The sequence below is a fragment of the Aptenodytes patagonicus genome, chromosome 4, assembly GCF_965638725.1.
Source record: "Aptenodytes patagonicus chromosome 4, bAptPat1.pri.cur, whole genome shotgun sequence".
Lineage (NCBI taxonomy): Eukaryota > Metazoa > Chordata > Aves > Sphenisciformes > Spheniscidae > Aptenodytes > Aptenodytes patagonicus.
Window position 1 is genome coordinate 14,810,324 of NC_134952.1, and position 16,627 is coordinate 14,826,950.

At 39.8% G+C, this 16,627-nt stretch overlaps 1 protein-coding gene across 4 annotated transcripts in view; it reads right to left on the reverse strand.

Annotated features, from left to right (window-relative positions):
* Window positions 1–1,034: 1,034 nt before the first annotated feature.
* The window catches only part of SLC2A9 (solute carrier family 2 member 9), a 139,948-nt gene continuing 124,355 nt past the window's right edge, over window positions 1,035–16,627 (reverse strand). For all 4 annotated transcript variants that reach the window (XM_076335945.1, XM_076335946.1, XM_076335948.1 and 1 more), the window contains one exon: window positions 1,035–4,337. In XM_076335945.1, coding sequence (XP_076192060.1) covers window positions 4,080–4,337 — 258 coding nt within the window. In that variant the 3' untranslated portion in view covers window positions 1,035–4,079. The remainder of the gene's footprint in view (window positions 4,338–16,627) is intronic.

A 16,627-nucleotide genomic window follows, 5' to 3' on the forward strand; every position in this document is an offset into this window, starting at 1 on the left:
GTTTGGGTCTATATAGTTCAGGTTTTTAGATTGTATCTGAACCTTATGTTCTGGAGTCAGGCTGAAAGAAAAAGACCGCAGGCATCTCCAAACACTGCTTTACTCGGATTTGTTCTTCCTGCTGTGTGAGGTGATGGGAGCTCTAATAGTTTATATGGTAACTTCTGTATGAAAAAGCACATAAAAATAGTCAAAGGGAAGAAAACAAATTTCAAAGAGTTGTTTTTGGTGTTTCTTTTTTCATTTTACTCTGAAGATGAAAATTGTCCCATATGGCTGAACTACTCACATCTTCCCCCACTAGAAAGCAGATCCTTGTGGAGTGAAAATTGGCTTCAGAACCTGAAGTATGAAATTCAATTTTTTATACATATTTCAGATCTCAGGTTTTGCATATCTTTGTAGCAGAAATAGTCATTTGACTGAATTTCTCATGAGAAAGTAGAGCTTTAGCAACCCAAAGTCATCCACTGCAAATGACAACTTTTTGCAAAAAAGCCTCACCAGATTCAATAATTCTTATACACAGTTATTACTATTACTAACCAGTTTTAATCATTTACCTCTCACCGATGTCTGTATTTTTATTTCTAAAGCCCACTATAAACATACGAATGAATGAAGCATGGAATCTGATTTGAGAAGCAAAATGTAAACAATGCTCAAAAAATATACAGTTTCAGAGATTATTTTCTTCCCCGTAACTCCCAACCACCCAACTGTGGAGTCCAAAATTACTCGAGTCATCCAGACATAGGACTGTACGGTCTTGTAGTGGGACATACAAAAACCCAGGGAATCGTATGATGAAACTTGTACAGCTGTAGATATTCAGATTTACCCAGAACAAAACCTACATCACTTTAGTTTAATTCCAAAGGTTTATTTTGCAATCACTGTGCATGGACATAGTTGATTGCACACACGTAACCCACTTGTGGTACTCGTACAAACACCACCTCGCAGTACCTCATCCCAGTGTCACAGACAAGAAAAGAGAACGTGGCACCACACAACACTTACTGACAAACACATGGGCTGTAGACAATTTTATACATTCAACAAGAAAACCAAATGATAAATTGCTGATATTTTCCACTTTGTCCTCTCTTTGCTCGAGAAGCTCTAGCAGCATAACAATGGAAAAAAAACATTACGGAACAACTTGAAGAACAACACAAAACTCTCGTTAGGGTCAGAGATGAGAAAGTTAATGCAGTACCGGCACATCTGAAGTTTCCTCAGAAACTTCCACAAACCAAGGCAGAGGAGACAGCAGCCACTTTCCCTGGCCAGTGAGCAAAGCACCTGCACATACACGTCTGGAGACTGGAATTGCTTTTAACCTGTACCATGGGCTGGAGCAAACCGCTGGCAACACGTGCTACCAGTCCCATGGCGTACTCAGCATGTAGCAGCTCTCTTTGCAGTTGCACAGAAAGTGCTTATTTGGAGTGTGCCTATCTCAGGTAGGGCAAGAGATGGGCAAACGGGGTTGCAGAAGAGGAAAACGCAACCCCCTGTTGCTAAATCTGTACAAGACCCTGAGCTGTGATAGGAAATTCTATCGAACCATCTCTTTACCAACACATTCAGAGCTGGGCTCCAAATGCAACTGTAAGCAACTGTAAGATGATTTTATCTTGTTGCAGAAGTCCAATACAACTGCCATATCAGGCCAACAGCATACTTTACTGAAGATATCCAATGGCAACATTATCAACACGTAATGCCTGTAATGTACATTAATGAAAAGCACCAAGTGCTAAATTCTCCTAATTCTAGTAATAATGGTTTCCAATCCTGCCACCTTGACACAGATCAGATCACATCTATGTTAGTAGCCCTAACTGCAATGTAAGGTAACTCTCAATCGGAATTAGAGGGCCTGAACTTGCCAGTCTTGCTCTGCAGGCAGAAGAGGAAGAATTTCTTCCTGAAATTGTCTGGAGGGGTGGCATTCAAGCTCGTTTTTTACATAGCCATTCACTTAGCCTCATGTAACACATGGAATAGGCAGCTAAAGCCACTGAAAGATGATTTTTACATAGTGGTTATTTTACAATAATTTTACAAGTGGTTATTAGAAGACATCTTTCTTCAATCTTCTCCATAGTATTTGATTAGCTTCTATATATGGTTATCAGTTGGTATAATCCCTCTGTTTCTTAACAGTAGCACCAGTATCATAAATCTGATTTTTCATTCTTAATTCTCTTCCTCATATATGTTTTCATTTTCTTACTTGTTGCTGTACCTCTATCCCAGTAAAATAGCATAAATCCTGGCATAAAGGCTCAGACCAATTTTTCTTCTATTACCCAGTAGTGAAATTGCCCTATTAGGTCAGCTTACAATGTGTGCAGTAAATATGCCACATATAAATAAATCACAGTATAAAACCATATACATCATCTAGTACTAACAGCTGAACATTAGGATCTCTGATTTTGATTTACAGTATAATTTACAGTGTAAAACAAAACAATAAACAGCTTATCACTTGGGGAAACCTGAAAAAAACAACTATTGGAAAGCAATTCTCCATTGTATATGTATATGAATATACATATTCATATATTTCTATATTTGGAATATATTCATATATATATGAATATATGTGGATTTTTTTTTTCCCAAAAGACCCCCAAATTTATGAACTTCTGGATTAGTAAATATAACTTGTGGAAGCAGCTGGCTCTACCTAAATGCTTCACTTGCTTCTTGTGCCTTACTCCTAACTGAGAGCAGCTCTAAGACTTACTGACTTTTCATATAAAACAGCTAACTACTTAATTTAAAAGTGCTTATTACCCCCTCAGCATCCAGGTACCTAGAAGGATCAACAAAAAGTATTATTAAAATTAGAAACTGGAAAGATGATGTTCATAAAGAAAAATCCCATGTGGAAGGGAATGGATCACCTAACTCCCGACAGCCTGCTGAGTCTTTCTATCACAAAATTAAGCAGACTCTGAGGACAGTTTTACAAAGCATTAAATAGCTTAGAAACTTATTAATGTGAACTAGGTCTGGAGCTTCAGAATCTAATGCCCAAATGAAAATTAGTGTTTAAATAAGAAATAGGCAGCCAAATTCCTTTGGAGATCTGTGTGTTAAGAAATGACAGTTATTGGGTCTCAGGGAAATTTTGGCTCCTAAGACTTGTTTTAAAAGGAACTTGAAAAGAAAAGCAAAAAAACAATCCAAAAACCCCAACCCTTGGAAAACTTGGTGTTTGATTTTTTTTTTTTTAATGCTACACCCTACACGTACCACCAGAGTTCTCTCACTTCACCATGAGGTTTAGTTTTCTTTTCATATTACAGCTTCTATAGCTATTCTTAAAAAATAAAATTAAAAAAAAAAAATATGCACAGAAATGCAGTGCCAGCAAACCCAGAAACTAGAGGCAACTCTATTACTAGTCAATCAGGATTTGCTGGAGAGACAAGGAAACCCATCAGGACCCAGAGCTCCCCATTTATGAGAAGCTGGGAGGCGTTGAGACGAAGCAACTGAAAGTCAAAATAGCTGGAAAAGGAATGGGAGGTCAGGGGAGTGTCACGAGTCTTCTTTCAAATCCTCAGTTCTCACCTGCAACTTTAATGACGTATTGGGAAACGTGGAGAAATGCAAGCCGCTACCATTTCAGGTTTGCTTGCATCGATTCTTAGCAGACCTCTGCTGGGATCTCTTCCCTTTTCCCTGCCTCCTCCTCTTCCTCCTCACGACTGCACACAGGGGTGCTCAGCCAGCTGCTGCTCACAGCCCCTGCTCCCCACCGCCACTTTGCTTCTCTGAGTCTATATTCCCCACCCCACTCACCACAGCACCAATTTCACAGGTGCCCAAGAAAACTCCGGCTCTTATTTATTTAACCAGCTGCTGCTACTCCCGCCTCTCATTTCCTCAACCATCACCCTAGCTGCTAACAAATTCACCCGTGCTCACTTAAAACATACTCAAGGGGGAAGCAGTTCATGCTGTCACATAAAAAATACAAGTTGTGCGTTGCTATAAACATACTGAATGAGAAGAGCATGTTTTCCCCCGTCCCCCGAAACAGCATCCTGGCTTTACACAATCCCTTTTTTGGTTTCCCCATTGTCCACCGAAGACGTGAAGTTTGATTCTTGTTCTGCACTCGATTTCCTCTCCCCCGGGTAGTGGTTCATTTCTTGCATTTCTAAAGATACTTTATTCCTTTTGGCAAATGCCTGGCTGATTTCATTAAATGTCTTATTTTTTGTTTCAGGCAGGACAAAAAACAGGTAGGTAGCTCCCGCAAAGCAGATGGCAGCAAACACTAGGAAGCAGTATGTCTGTAAACCACCCTGTGAATAGAAAACAAAGGAGAAGGTCATTATAAAAGAGACCAAAGTCAGAAGAAAAGCAACATCAGGAATGGTTTGAAAGAAAAAATGGGTGGTATGGAGCAATTTTTAACCAAGTACAGTAAGTGCTGGCATTCATTGCAAGTCAGAGTGCTTAGTTGTTCATAAAAATGCATGAATCATTAGTTCTTCCAGCACTGCCTGTGGCCCATCGATGGAAAAGCAGGCTCCTGGCAGAGGCGTGCAGATCTGCAATCTGGGCGACGCTGGGAGACACCAGACTGAGTTCAGGCACGGCGGGTGTGAGGAGAGCAGGTGGCAGCAGGGCTCCTGCTACGTGCACGGCTTAACTGAGCCTTGCACTGCCGCGGTATTTCTGGAAATGAGGCAGATGTTTCACCGGCTTCTTCTGCACACTGCCTTGCAATTTCTAGGTACAAAAAATGAGGCCTGCTTTTGCAATGCCGTGCACCTGTACACAACACACGGGAAACCTGCCATAGCCAGGGGCATCTGCATCACAGTAGTTACAAGCTTTGAGATTTGCAAAATAAACAAGGAAAAAACACCAAATGGCAGACATTTGTATCATTTCTAAGGTTACGGGAGCTTACAGCAGGAAAAAATCCATTAAATGCACTTCTTTCATGCTAGAAACTAGTGTAAGAATGAACTGAAAATGAAGTACAGGACATATTTGAATGTTTCGGATTTTACTTCACTGCAAAAAAAACCCAGTATAGACACAAAGAAATTAATTTATAAACTGATTATAAAGGCTCCAGCCAACTAGTAGGAGTTGCACTTCACTGAAACATAAGTATTTCTTGCCTGGTATTATTAGATCATTTAATAACTTTCAGTTACATTTCAATAGTACGGTTTCGAAAAACATTTGATAATTACGATATTGCCAGCTGCGCTTTGTTGAACTAGGAAGAGGTTTGGTATCCTGCTAGCCCTTGAGGAAACCTCCCTTCCTCCTCTATTGATTTACCTCACTCTGTGTCCTGAAAACAACTGTCCAACGAACACATATTTGTGACTTGTTTTTATTAACAAGGCTGAATTAAACCAAAAGGGGTATCTCCAGCTCCAAAAATAAGGCGACCTTTCCGTGGTGCCTTGTGTGAGGTCATCAACAGCGAATATAAGGAGAGCTGGACCCCTCACACATCACCCCAGGTGTTGCAAGGCAGAGGTTACCCCAGGGAAAATCACTCAGGATGGAGGAAGCAGACGTGGCTTCCTATATGTACATATTTACAATTGCCATTAAAGGTATGTACCTGAAACAAGTAAGACAGAGCTAGACGATGTAACCCTGACTTTCCACGTTTTTCTAATAGCTCCCATCATCGTTAATTATACCAGTCCTACACAGCAGGCTGGTTAAGCTCCCTGCTTCGGGGGCTCAGCGTGTACGCAATTCCTAGGACTATTTTTATGTTTCACTTGCTCAGTATACATCATATATGGGGTGGAAGAAGAACGTGAATTCGTGTGTGGAACGAGACAGAAAAAAAGAAAAAACCCTTTTCTGCAGCTGCTTTTTAATACCATGGCTGATTGACAACCTGCCTAGTCACAATGTTTTCCATGGATAATTCATTACCTAGTTCAGTCCTTCAACTCCTGTCTGTAATAGGAAAAGCTGGAAAGTGCATCCTCTGATATTGACTATGGACTCCTGAGATCATCAATGCTTTTTTTGTTAAATCCTAGAAGCACGAACTCCTGAGCAACCTGACAATCACAAGCCAAAGAGCATGGGTGATGAGGGGGGAAAATATTCTGGCATGGGAACAGATATGACTTTCAAGCTTATACAGAGGCAGAAGCAAATGGATTTAGTAGACAGGAAAAAATAACTTCACAGTGCCTCAGAAATCATCCTGTCATGTTAAGAATTCAAATTTTGCATCTGGATCTTCTGCATTTGAAATTTGAATTGAACAAAAAAAACTTGTTCAGCTGAATGGTAGAGCTCCAATCTGGAATCATGTTTTTCCCTTTTTAAAATCTTCATTGAACTAAAACTTCTCTGTGATGAAAACGAACCATTAATGCCTAGTATGAATAAGCCTGGCAATCAGATGCCACAAGTTACCTGCATCTTTTGGTGGTGCAGCCACAACTTTGTCCCACCTTTCTTATTCCCGTTTATTTCTTTGCTGTCCATGATCTAAATTAGCGTTTATTATCATCTTTGATTCATGTCTCCTTAAACCTTTTCTAGTTGAACTGAACACTCTCATGAGTGCATATTTTATTTGCAACTATTTTACATAATGTATTTACATTTATTGGTAATAAACTTGCTCTCCTTAATTTCTGCAGATCCCTTTAGAAGTAGCGCCCAAGGACCTCCAACTGAAGTTCCACAGAGAATAAGCTAAAAATTAAATTTTGTTATAAATCCTACAAATGGGGTTGTGGGAAGAGACCAAGACTTTGCACTCCTTGTGTTCAGCAGGATTAGCACAACAGAGCCCTAATTCCCAGACAGGAACACTGCAGGGCGATCACAAAATGCCCTTTTCTCACCTGCTAGTCTTCAGTCACAATATTTCCTTAAAGCTGATTATTATTTTACACACACAGGACAGACAAACACTCATATTCATAACTCATATCACCCAAACCTGCATTTGGCACAGAAGAACGTCACATGTGAATTACATTACTTGTTATAAGCACGACACCTTCTACCTGCTCCGCACACTGATAAAGGATGTAGAACAGAAGTACAGGATAAAGCGGAAGGAAAATGTTAAATCCTGAATCCTAACTCAATAGAAACACTTAGTGGGACACGGGTGGGAAACAGCTCAGCCTAGATGTTTAATTTATTTTTATCTGTTTCTGATGTATTCTGAATTGCCTGGTGCTGGAGGGAAGATCTGATGGGTGGAACAATTAATAGATTGGCCACAGCATATCTGCTGTGCCCATCAGGGGAGCCAAAAGGTAGGATAATGTGCTGGGAAAAGGGTAAATGCTGAGTTACTGAATGACAGCTACTACAGAAAAGGTACTGATACACATATCTGAGAGAAAAATGGATCTGTGTCTTTGTTCCATGAAATTACTATACTTTCTCTTATTTCTATTATATTATGTATTATTTATATTACGCCCATGAAGCCTGTATCTCTCATTTACTCTTTGACATCTGTAATCTCCAAATCCACAGCCTCTCTTTGTTGTTTTACTCCTTCCAACTTGTCAGAGACAAGACATCTATAGAGACTGCAGCTGCCACTCTAGAACTAAAACCCCAGAGTTTTGCTTACCTTGGGCTGGGGTGGGAGTAAAACACTAAGGAAGAAGTTCGGTTAAAGTGTTCGGTGGCAAAGCACAGATACTCTGCAACTCTGTGTATTTGGCCCAGTGGACATGGTCTCAAGATCCTTTACCGACATGTGCATTCTCAATGATACGAGAATAATGACAACATATATGATAAAATTTGAAAAGGTAAATATATTTCTATACTTCATGACATTATTTCACTAACTACGAGGGATACAAGCCTCAGTGTTCAAAAACTGAGTACTTTTACCTACCTGAAGAGTAGCTGACTCTTAATAAAAAATACCATATCCAAATAGCTGGAGTGGAGGGTTAAAAGAGGAAGGGAAGGGAGGGGGCAGAAGCAAAAGCAAGCCAATTCTGAATGGAAACCAAAAGGTTAGAAGGAAAACAGAACAAAGCACTACAATGGTCCGTGCTTTGTAGCTGTTCTCCCCTAACATTTCTTCAGTACGCCCTGAACATCCAAGGTTCAAAGTTGCCCAAAATTTCAGGTGGTTTCCTAAATAACAATGGCTCTATCTCTTTATAGGCTCATAGATATTCATTCAGAGTCACGATCAGATACACAGGCGAAGGTCCTTGAAAGGCCAGGCTTTCTGTGGGTTACTGAAGGTCACCCGCCCTCCCAGGTGCACAGGGGAAGGCAAGAGAACAGCTGACACACTTACTGATGCAATCTCCCGAGGAAAGCACCTTGAATACCTGTAAGTATTCAACTAAGTTCCTAGTTAGTCAGCAGGCTAATAAAACCTCTCCAAAGCAGGATTTACACTGGATTTTTCAAGGCTGGTGAGGGCTATTGCTATACAGGATATTTAACAGTTAAGCATAAACTTTCAAACTCATCACCTTCTATTTTCATACCAGCTTTCTAAGCAGGCTATTTCAAACACAGCATTTCTGAAAATGTCCTGCCAGCTGAACCTTAAATTACTCATTTTTATCTTCTCTTTTCTGCAGCCGATCAAGGCTCTGTATTTGTCAAAAAAAGGAAACCAGGAAATGATTCACTTAAGACACGCATGCAATTACCACAAAAAAGAACCAAAGTCGAAGGACTCGGGCAATTCTCCCAAATCAGATCCCAGGCGTGGCAAGCAATCAAACCTGACTTTGAGGATGAGATGTAGCTGCATAAGCGAGGTGTATGAATAAGTAGGTGCAGCTCAGCCACATTTTCTTAAGCAAAGAGGTTAACAAACATATTCCCAGCTTGTGTAGGGCTGCTATACACATTAGGCAGAATGTACAGGCATTTCCTCCACCTCCCTTTAAATAAAATGGTAAAGAATACTTAATTTTTACCATTATGACCAGACTTAAAGTGCCCAGAATGAGCAAGAGAGCTCATTTTTTCAAGCTAAAAAGTAAACTGAAACAAATAAAAAAACCTAGCATTGAAATGATCACATTTCTGGTTTTGATTAAAAAAAAATTAACAATTTGCCACTTCTAAAGTCTGTTAGCTGAGAACAGTCCTCCTGCTAATAGCTTTCATGCTGTGAACACCGTAGTCTGGAAATACATAAAAGTAGTTGAGTAGAACATCATCACATGCTATTTAATGATGGCTGCTTACTGACTTAACTCATTCTGTAGCAAAGGTTAAATTCTAAGCGGGACTGTGATACTGAAAACAGGAAAGTAGATATTCTAGGGCAGAAGCAGCAAAATAAATGAGCAAATGAACAAATTCTGAATCACATTTAGCAAGCTTAACAAATTAATATTTTTAAAACAGAACTTTTGGCTCTTCCCAGCAAATGCCAAAATGTGATTCTAAATTCTCAACTTGCAATGTCACAGCCCCTTGGCACCGGCAATGGGTGCTTGTATTTGGAAGTTGCCATGAAGATTAGCGTCATGAGGTGGGGGTCAAACTGAATTTTGAAGTGATGAGGTCAAATGATAGTGGTTAGATGTCTTACTAAAATGATCAGCAGCAAAACAGTTATTCATGTAGACATTTGACTTTACTTACTTTGCTTCCAATTAATATAACCCACTGAAACAAATGGATGAGAGAGTTTGTGTCCTTTACCCGTTGTCCTTCTTCAGTTTCAGACATAATTTAAGGTTCTGCTGAAGGTGCAGGACAATGAAGAAGGACAGAGCACTAAAATATAATGTACGAAACAAATTTCCTAAGTAAAAAAAGAGACATTTTCAGACAGGAACTGCAATTTCAACCCCAACCCTCACACATTCACTACCTTAACTTCACAAAGAAGTTAACAGATCCTTGTATTTTATACTTGAAGTGCGTTGCTTCTAGTTAAGAGCATTTTTTCTCATATCTAACCTTCTGATAGCCTACATTTCGTTTTCACATCTTTGAGGGGAACTTCAGCCATTTCCCTTAATACAGGTGCACTGTAGTTACTTTAAACATCAGATGTATTTGCAAAAGCTCAAAATAGCTTGGCCGAGGGAATTTATATATAGGCTTCTGTGCACACCTTTGTTATTGAAATTCTTGTACCGCATAATAGAAAAAGCCAAGGGGTATTATTACACAGTAAGGAAATAATAAGGAAAACCAAAAGACAATCTTGCTGGGTAAATGAATCTTGATGCACGAGAAGGAAAATCTCAAATGTAAAAATAAGGAAGAAACAGAGCAGAAGTGCAGGAGAGCCTGCAGTAACAAGTATAATGACTCAGAAGTATTACTTCACAGGCAGAAATAAATTAGTTTCTGAAAGGGGGAAAATAAACACACATACAGATCTTTGCATTGTGCTAGTAAGCAATCTGAACTAAGGCTACAAGCCTTGTAGCACCTGTATCCCATGTGATACTGAGCTCCACCTGGATCACAGATCCAAGCAGGTTATTTTTCAAGACACCTTAACTAGTCTAAAAAGAAAAGAAAATAAAAGTTTACCCAATTTCTAGCTAGTGACAATTTATACTTTACTTCTTTCAGATGTCTTCTACCCTCATGTAAGTAAAAAGCTTATATGAAGAAGACACATGAAAATTCAAAGAGTACTGTCTCTGAGTTCCTCACTTAAAAACCCAGCTAGTAAAAGCACTCACTATTTGGGGGACATGATGTCCACCCAGCTGTTTGTTCTCCTTTCCTGTCATCTCAGCATCTGCCTCTGCCTCTCAGCATCAGCCAACCAAAGCGCCATCCCTGACTTCCTACGCCAGGGCACAAGAATCAGACCTCCACCCACCAGCTCAGAAACTGAGCACAAGCTGACTACGACGGGCTGCAACGAGCTGCTGCACATCTACAGCTATGTCCTCATTTTATTGCCCTGATCCAGAAAGGTCAGGCAAACATCAGCACTCAACGCCAAGGATTTCTTCATTGAAAAGGTGTTTCCCAGCCACAACTACAGAGGATATAGGCAGCTCTTCACAATAAATATTTAAAACTGATCTTTTGTCACACACTCTCTATTTACTATATAATCTCCTTCATATCCTTCTTTGCTCATGCTCTTACACTGTTATTGTTTTAGTTTTCTGAGAACAAAGATATTAACAGGATTTTTTAGTTATTTTAAAGGTTTTCCTAATGTTTGCTATGGCTCAGAATAAGCTATCACCTTGTTGGCTGAACCTTCCTGTGAAAACACACACCATTATGGGAGGGACACTGATGGGGTGCGACAGGACAGCCCCAAAACTTTCCATCAATTTCTCAGATATTATTGAAGCCTGCCCCAAATCTAGTGACTTGTTTGTCCATCATAAAAAGCACATAATTTTCCATTGCCAGTGAACTGGACAGGAATTACAGAGGTCATTTCTGTCAGTTGCTTGGTTCCCCAGCCTGATGAGCCAGGCTGTAACAAGCTTTTTATGCAAGTCTTCGCTAAGGTCTGAATGTTCATCTCTGAAACCTACAGCACAATATATATCTGCTTTACCAACATGCCCCAATTTCAAATTACAGGGAAACAATGCAAAAAAATAGATGATGGAGGATAGATATAACTATTACGACCTTGTAAAATCAAGCTGTTTTTCTGTAACTGGACAAAACATTCAAACTGCACAGTGACATTTATTAGTCCCCGCAAAAATGAGATATTCAGTGCTATTGCTCTGCCAGAGAGCTGCAAAACATCTTGCAGTTTATTACTATTATTGCCTCAGTTTTGCTGCAAAAATGCTGCAAGAGAATGATGCCTTTGTATCCCATTTTGTGATAACACAAGTTTCTCCTGTGGCAGAAGTAAAAGAGGGGAAAAAATCCCTGCAGTCCTCGGGGACTGTACGTAGGCCTGGCAAGATGAAAAAGAAGTTCCTCCCATTTCTAAATGAACCTCATTTAAGTCCTCTCATTTTCTTAGGAAACCATAGCAGCAATTCAGTTCTTTGTCATTTTGATAGGAAGCTACATCACTTTCTAGTACAACCATGCAGAGGGATTTGAAGACCTCCATCGATCACTTCCCCAACACTTCTAATGATTTCAAAACTCTCTCTTTCCTTGCTGTAGATGTGTAGCCCCGCAGTGCCAAAGGTAAAAGTCAAACCCCAGCCGGGAGTAAAATCAGCTTTCCGCTTAGTGGTCCTGTAATCATAACTGGGTATTCCTCTGCGATCCCTGGTTATTGGAAACATCTGTATTAGGAGGGAAGCCCGAAGATGAGTTGTTCTGGAAAATTACTGATGGGATAGAGAGGGAACCAGAGGAGCAGTAAAGATGCAGCTGGTCTCTGCAAGGCAGAGAGGTGGAAAAGGAGGGCTCTGAGTGGTCAGTTTTGGTTGCTGAGATGGAGCAGCCAGGCAGAGGTATCTCCCTGCTAAAGCACACTCATCAGACTGAAGGCCAGTTGAATGAGGATGGCACAGGGGCTAGCAAAGAAGGGTACAAAACAGAGGCAAACATAAGCTCAGCCAGCTGCCATCACCATAACCGGGGGGGGGGGGGGATGTGCATGGGGCAACGTGTGAGCAGCAGGCACAGGTAACACAAGAGATGTTTACAGAACCAAGTACGAAACCCCAAGAATATTTACAGTGGATAAAAATGACTAATTTCCTTATTTCCTCTCTGGCTTACGTCTGCTTCCAGTATGTTACTGGGAAAGGAAAGCATGTAGTTTAGTATATCCATGCTAAGATTCTAGTTTCAATAAAATACATAGCAATTTAAGTATTTCTTGAATATGCACTGAATATACACTGTGACTTTGACACCAAAAAATGACTCTGCACAGCCTTCTAGAAAGAGAAATTATTATGACAGAAAACTTCTGGAGAAATCTGCTATGTTGGCCTGCAGTATAATACTAATTTATCATGTAGTCTTTAAGTGCCTCATAACAATCTAATGGAACAAACTGAAATATGAAATAAGAATGCATCAGCATGTAATGAAAATAACATGTCATGAAATTAATTGCTAATTATTAATGCTTAGTAATTCTTTGTATTTACACAATGCATTACAAAAACTAAACAGCACCTTTTTCTAGATAACACATAATTTAAGGTCCTGCTACGCCATTGAATTACAGAAGTCTGTCCCTGCAAAATTACTGTTACTGAAGAGTAACAGCTTAACACATGCCTATTCTATTGCACCAGAGGTTTTCAAGCCTTTTAGATTGTGCTTTTCTGCTGCTGTAAGTTTGTTGTCCCCTCTGCCTGCTTCAGCTCATTGCACCTATTTCCACATATACATACACTCTAATTTCTGATTTACCAAGCATCCTGTTCTCCACACTCCAGCACCTCCTCAGCATATCAATTTCTACCAGCTATCACTCACTCTTTAAAATAGATTTTTGAACTGCAAGCTCCAGCAAAGTCAGGCAAGACCTCAGATTTTGTTTCCAGCAACATAAAATAAAACAGAAAGTCTAGGGAGGTGATGCCAAGCAATATCCACGAGTAACAATTCTGAGTCTGGCTAAATTAATAAGGGTGTGCCTGTATCCATTTGTGCATGTGCACATTTACAAGATCGGGGTTTTGTTCATCTGAGTGCTTTGGAAATAGTTTCTGTTTATACATGTGCCTGTGAGAAAGACAAAGCAGGAGGCTTATGGAGAAGCAAGCATATTTGTTTTATATGCTATTTAGCCATTCATTATTCTTCCGTTTAAGAAGTTCTTCATTAAATCAAGGACTGGAATAAATATCCTGTGGGATGATGAATTCATGGTTTGCAAGTGACTTACAGAAACTCCACTGCTTGAAATACATTCACATGAACTCTTCAGCCAACAATTAAAAATATATCAAAACCCCCAGTCTGTTCTGTTCCACAGAAGATTAAATAAACAAAAATTTGCAAGAAATAAAGTATCTGATGGCTGAAGGGTAAAGTCAGTTAAATTTAAAACAGAAATAGAAGCTATTTAGAATTCATCACTGAATTCCCTATTGAGAAGTATGAAATCCACTAGAAACCTTCAGTGGTAACTGAGTACTGTACATGTGAGAGACACGCTAGTGCAATTAGAACATACTAATGCAGAAGTAGGTGAGTGATATTTGACGGCTTGTACCTTAAACCAGACAAGAATATATAGGTTCCTCTGGTCATATTTTTTTTCTTTTTTTTAATGAGTCACTACTGCCAAAGGGAAAATTATCTGTTTCCTCTCATTATCCATAAAAGAAGGAATATATGAAATAGTAATAAGCTTCCAGAAGGATGACTAATATAACCTTGAAGGCCTCCAGGTTAGAGATTCCTCAAATTTCCGTGGATGCTTGATTCTTGCCCAAATTGTTCTGAAATCACAAGGTCTTTTCTGATGTTGGGACACAGTTTAGTGGGCATGGTAGTGTTGGGTTGACGGTTGGACTCGATGACCTTAGAGGTCTTTTCCAACCTTAATGATTCTATGATTCTATGTGTCAGAGAAGATTAACACTTTCTGATCTTTTTGAACTGAAGAAATTGTGATCTCTTCTACCTCCTCAGTTGTTCAGTTAGCCTTTCCTTTCTCAAATCTTTTCTCCAGATGGAATATTTTTAGGTTTGCTTTCTTTCACTCCAAGTTGATTGCAATTTTTGCCATTTCTTCCTCTTAATTTTTCTGCATTTTTCAAGTTAATTTAGCCCAAAGCATCATTACAGTATTCCTACTATGCCATCACCATTTCCAAGGAGAAGAGTAATTACAGTTGTCTTCTACTTTTTTTTGGAGTTTGGATTCTCCTGCCACCACAACCTGCAGCAGTCCTTCTTGCAGTGACATGTGATGTATCACAGAAACAAAAAAAAAGCTTAAAGGAGCCTTAAAGGAGCCACATGCTGTGTGTACACTTAATGAGAGACACTTCCTGCTCTGAAGGCTTCAAAATGTCAATAAACTCATAGAAAACCAGGAACACAGATGCCAGCCAGTCCATTCCCATTACTAAGGCAGCCTCAGTTCTTGACAAACATCTGTCTGCCTGTCTTTTATAGATCTCCAGTAATGGACAAGCTACAATTTCTCCACACATCATTACACAGTTACACTATTCTCATGATTAAAAGGTTTCCTAATATCCTTCTTGATGCAGTTATCTGAAAATATAACGTGCATTCTCTCTGCTTCATCACCTTTCTTGCTGGTGAAATCACTGAACAGAACAGGCCTGGACCCAAGATAAATAGAGGATGGGGAAGCAACTGCAAGTGGGTCTGGCATGCCTGGAAACTTTCTAAACTAAGTTGGGTATCAAAGCACCTCCCTGCTAAAGCTGTTAGCTGAACTAACTCCTTTGCAATGCTCAGTTACTGCAGAGGACCTTGTGCCGGACCTCATTAAATGAGAACTTCGCATTCACTGTAGCAATCAATAAAAGAATCAATTCATTCTAATGGAATTTGATAAAAAGGTTTTATTATGCTTCATAAGGGTTGCAGAAGCCTGAAAAGCAAGGCTCGTCTGCTCATATCTGACAGGCAGCAAAAGCCACCTGGGACGGGGACTGGGAGCTGGGGCCTCTGATTGCTATCACTATTCAACTCTGACCAAATGGGCAGGCTGCTGGACACAGTGCAGACAGCAATAAAATAGCATCCCGTTTTTAAAAATACATACTACGGTCTCTTAAGTGCTTTATTCTTTCTGTATAACCACAACCAAAAGGAGTATCCCACCACCACTGCTATCACCTGACTTTTTGAACGTGTGGTCTCATCTACCATTAAGTACTTTGTGCTCCGTCTTGCAGATTAAGGCACGCATGGTATCAGCATTTGGCAGCTCTGCCCTTGATTACATTAATAAGATTCCTAAGGACATAGTACTGGACCAGTAAACACTACTACCTGTGAAGCTGGGTCCAAGTGCCCTGTTGAAAGTGAAACACGCTGTGTCCAGATGAGCAGGGATGCAAATCTAAGTTCCTCACATTTCAAGACCCTCTTCTGAGAAAAGGTTTAGGTGCAAATGCAACCCCAGTCTGGTTTGGGGTGTGGATAAGTAGGGAGAGATAAAACATCGTTGCTGGAGATTGTACAGTGCTAATATAAAAAGAGAACTACAGGCACTAATATTGTTCCTAGTGTATCCATATTTAGTAATCAAGCAGCTCTGTGCAGGAAAACAGCTTTGCATATTTTCCAGACTAACACCCTTCCCACTGGCAGTGATGAAGATGCTCTTAACTGACTTTGACCTTAAAGAATACTTTTCTCATGTCTGCTATACAAACATTCACGCTTTCATAGTGTGGAGTCACTTTCCAGGAAAGAAAGTTAAGATTTGATATCTGACAGGCTCTACATGTTGGAACAACAGCCAGCAAACTTAAACCACATAATCTATTATCTTGGGAAAAACAGAAGCCACATAACCACTGCTGTAATTAGTCTAATTTTAAAAGGTCTGCAAGTGCTAGATTAAAATTGCTAGGAAGAAAGCAAACAGAACACAAAGAAGAGACCTTCAAAATTCTCCTTTATGCTGCCTACAAACAGGTACGCTTTTGCCTCCTGCATAAAAAGCTCGCTTCTTTTTTTAAATCTCTTTGTGAATTCTAGTCAAAGACTAATT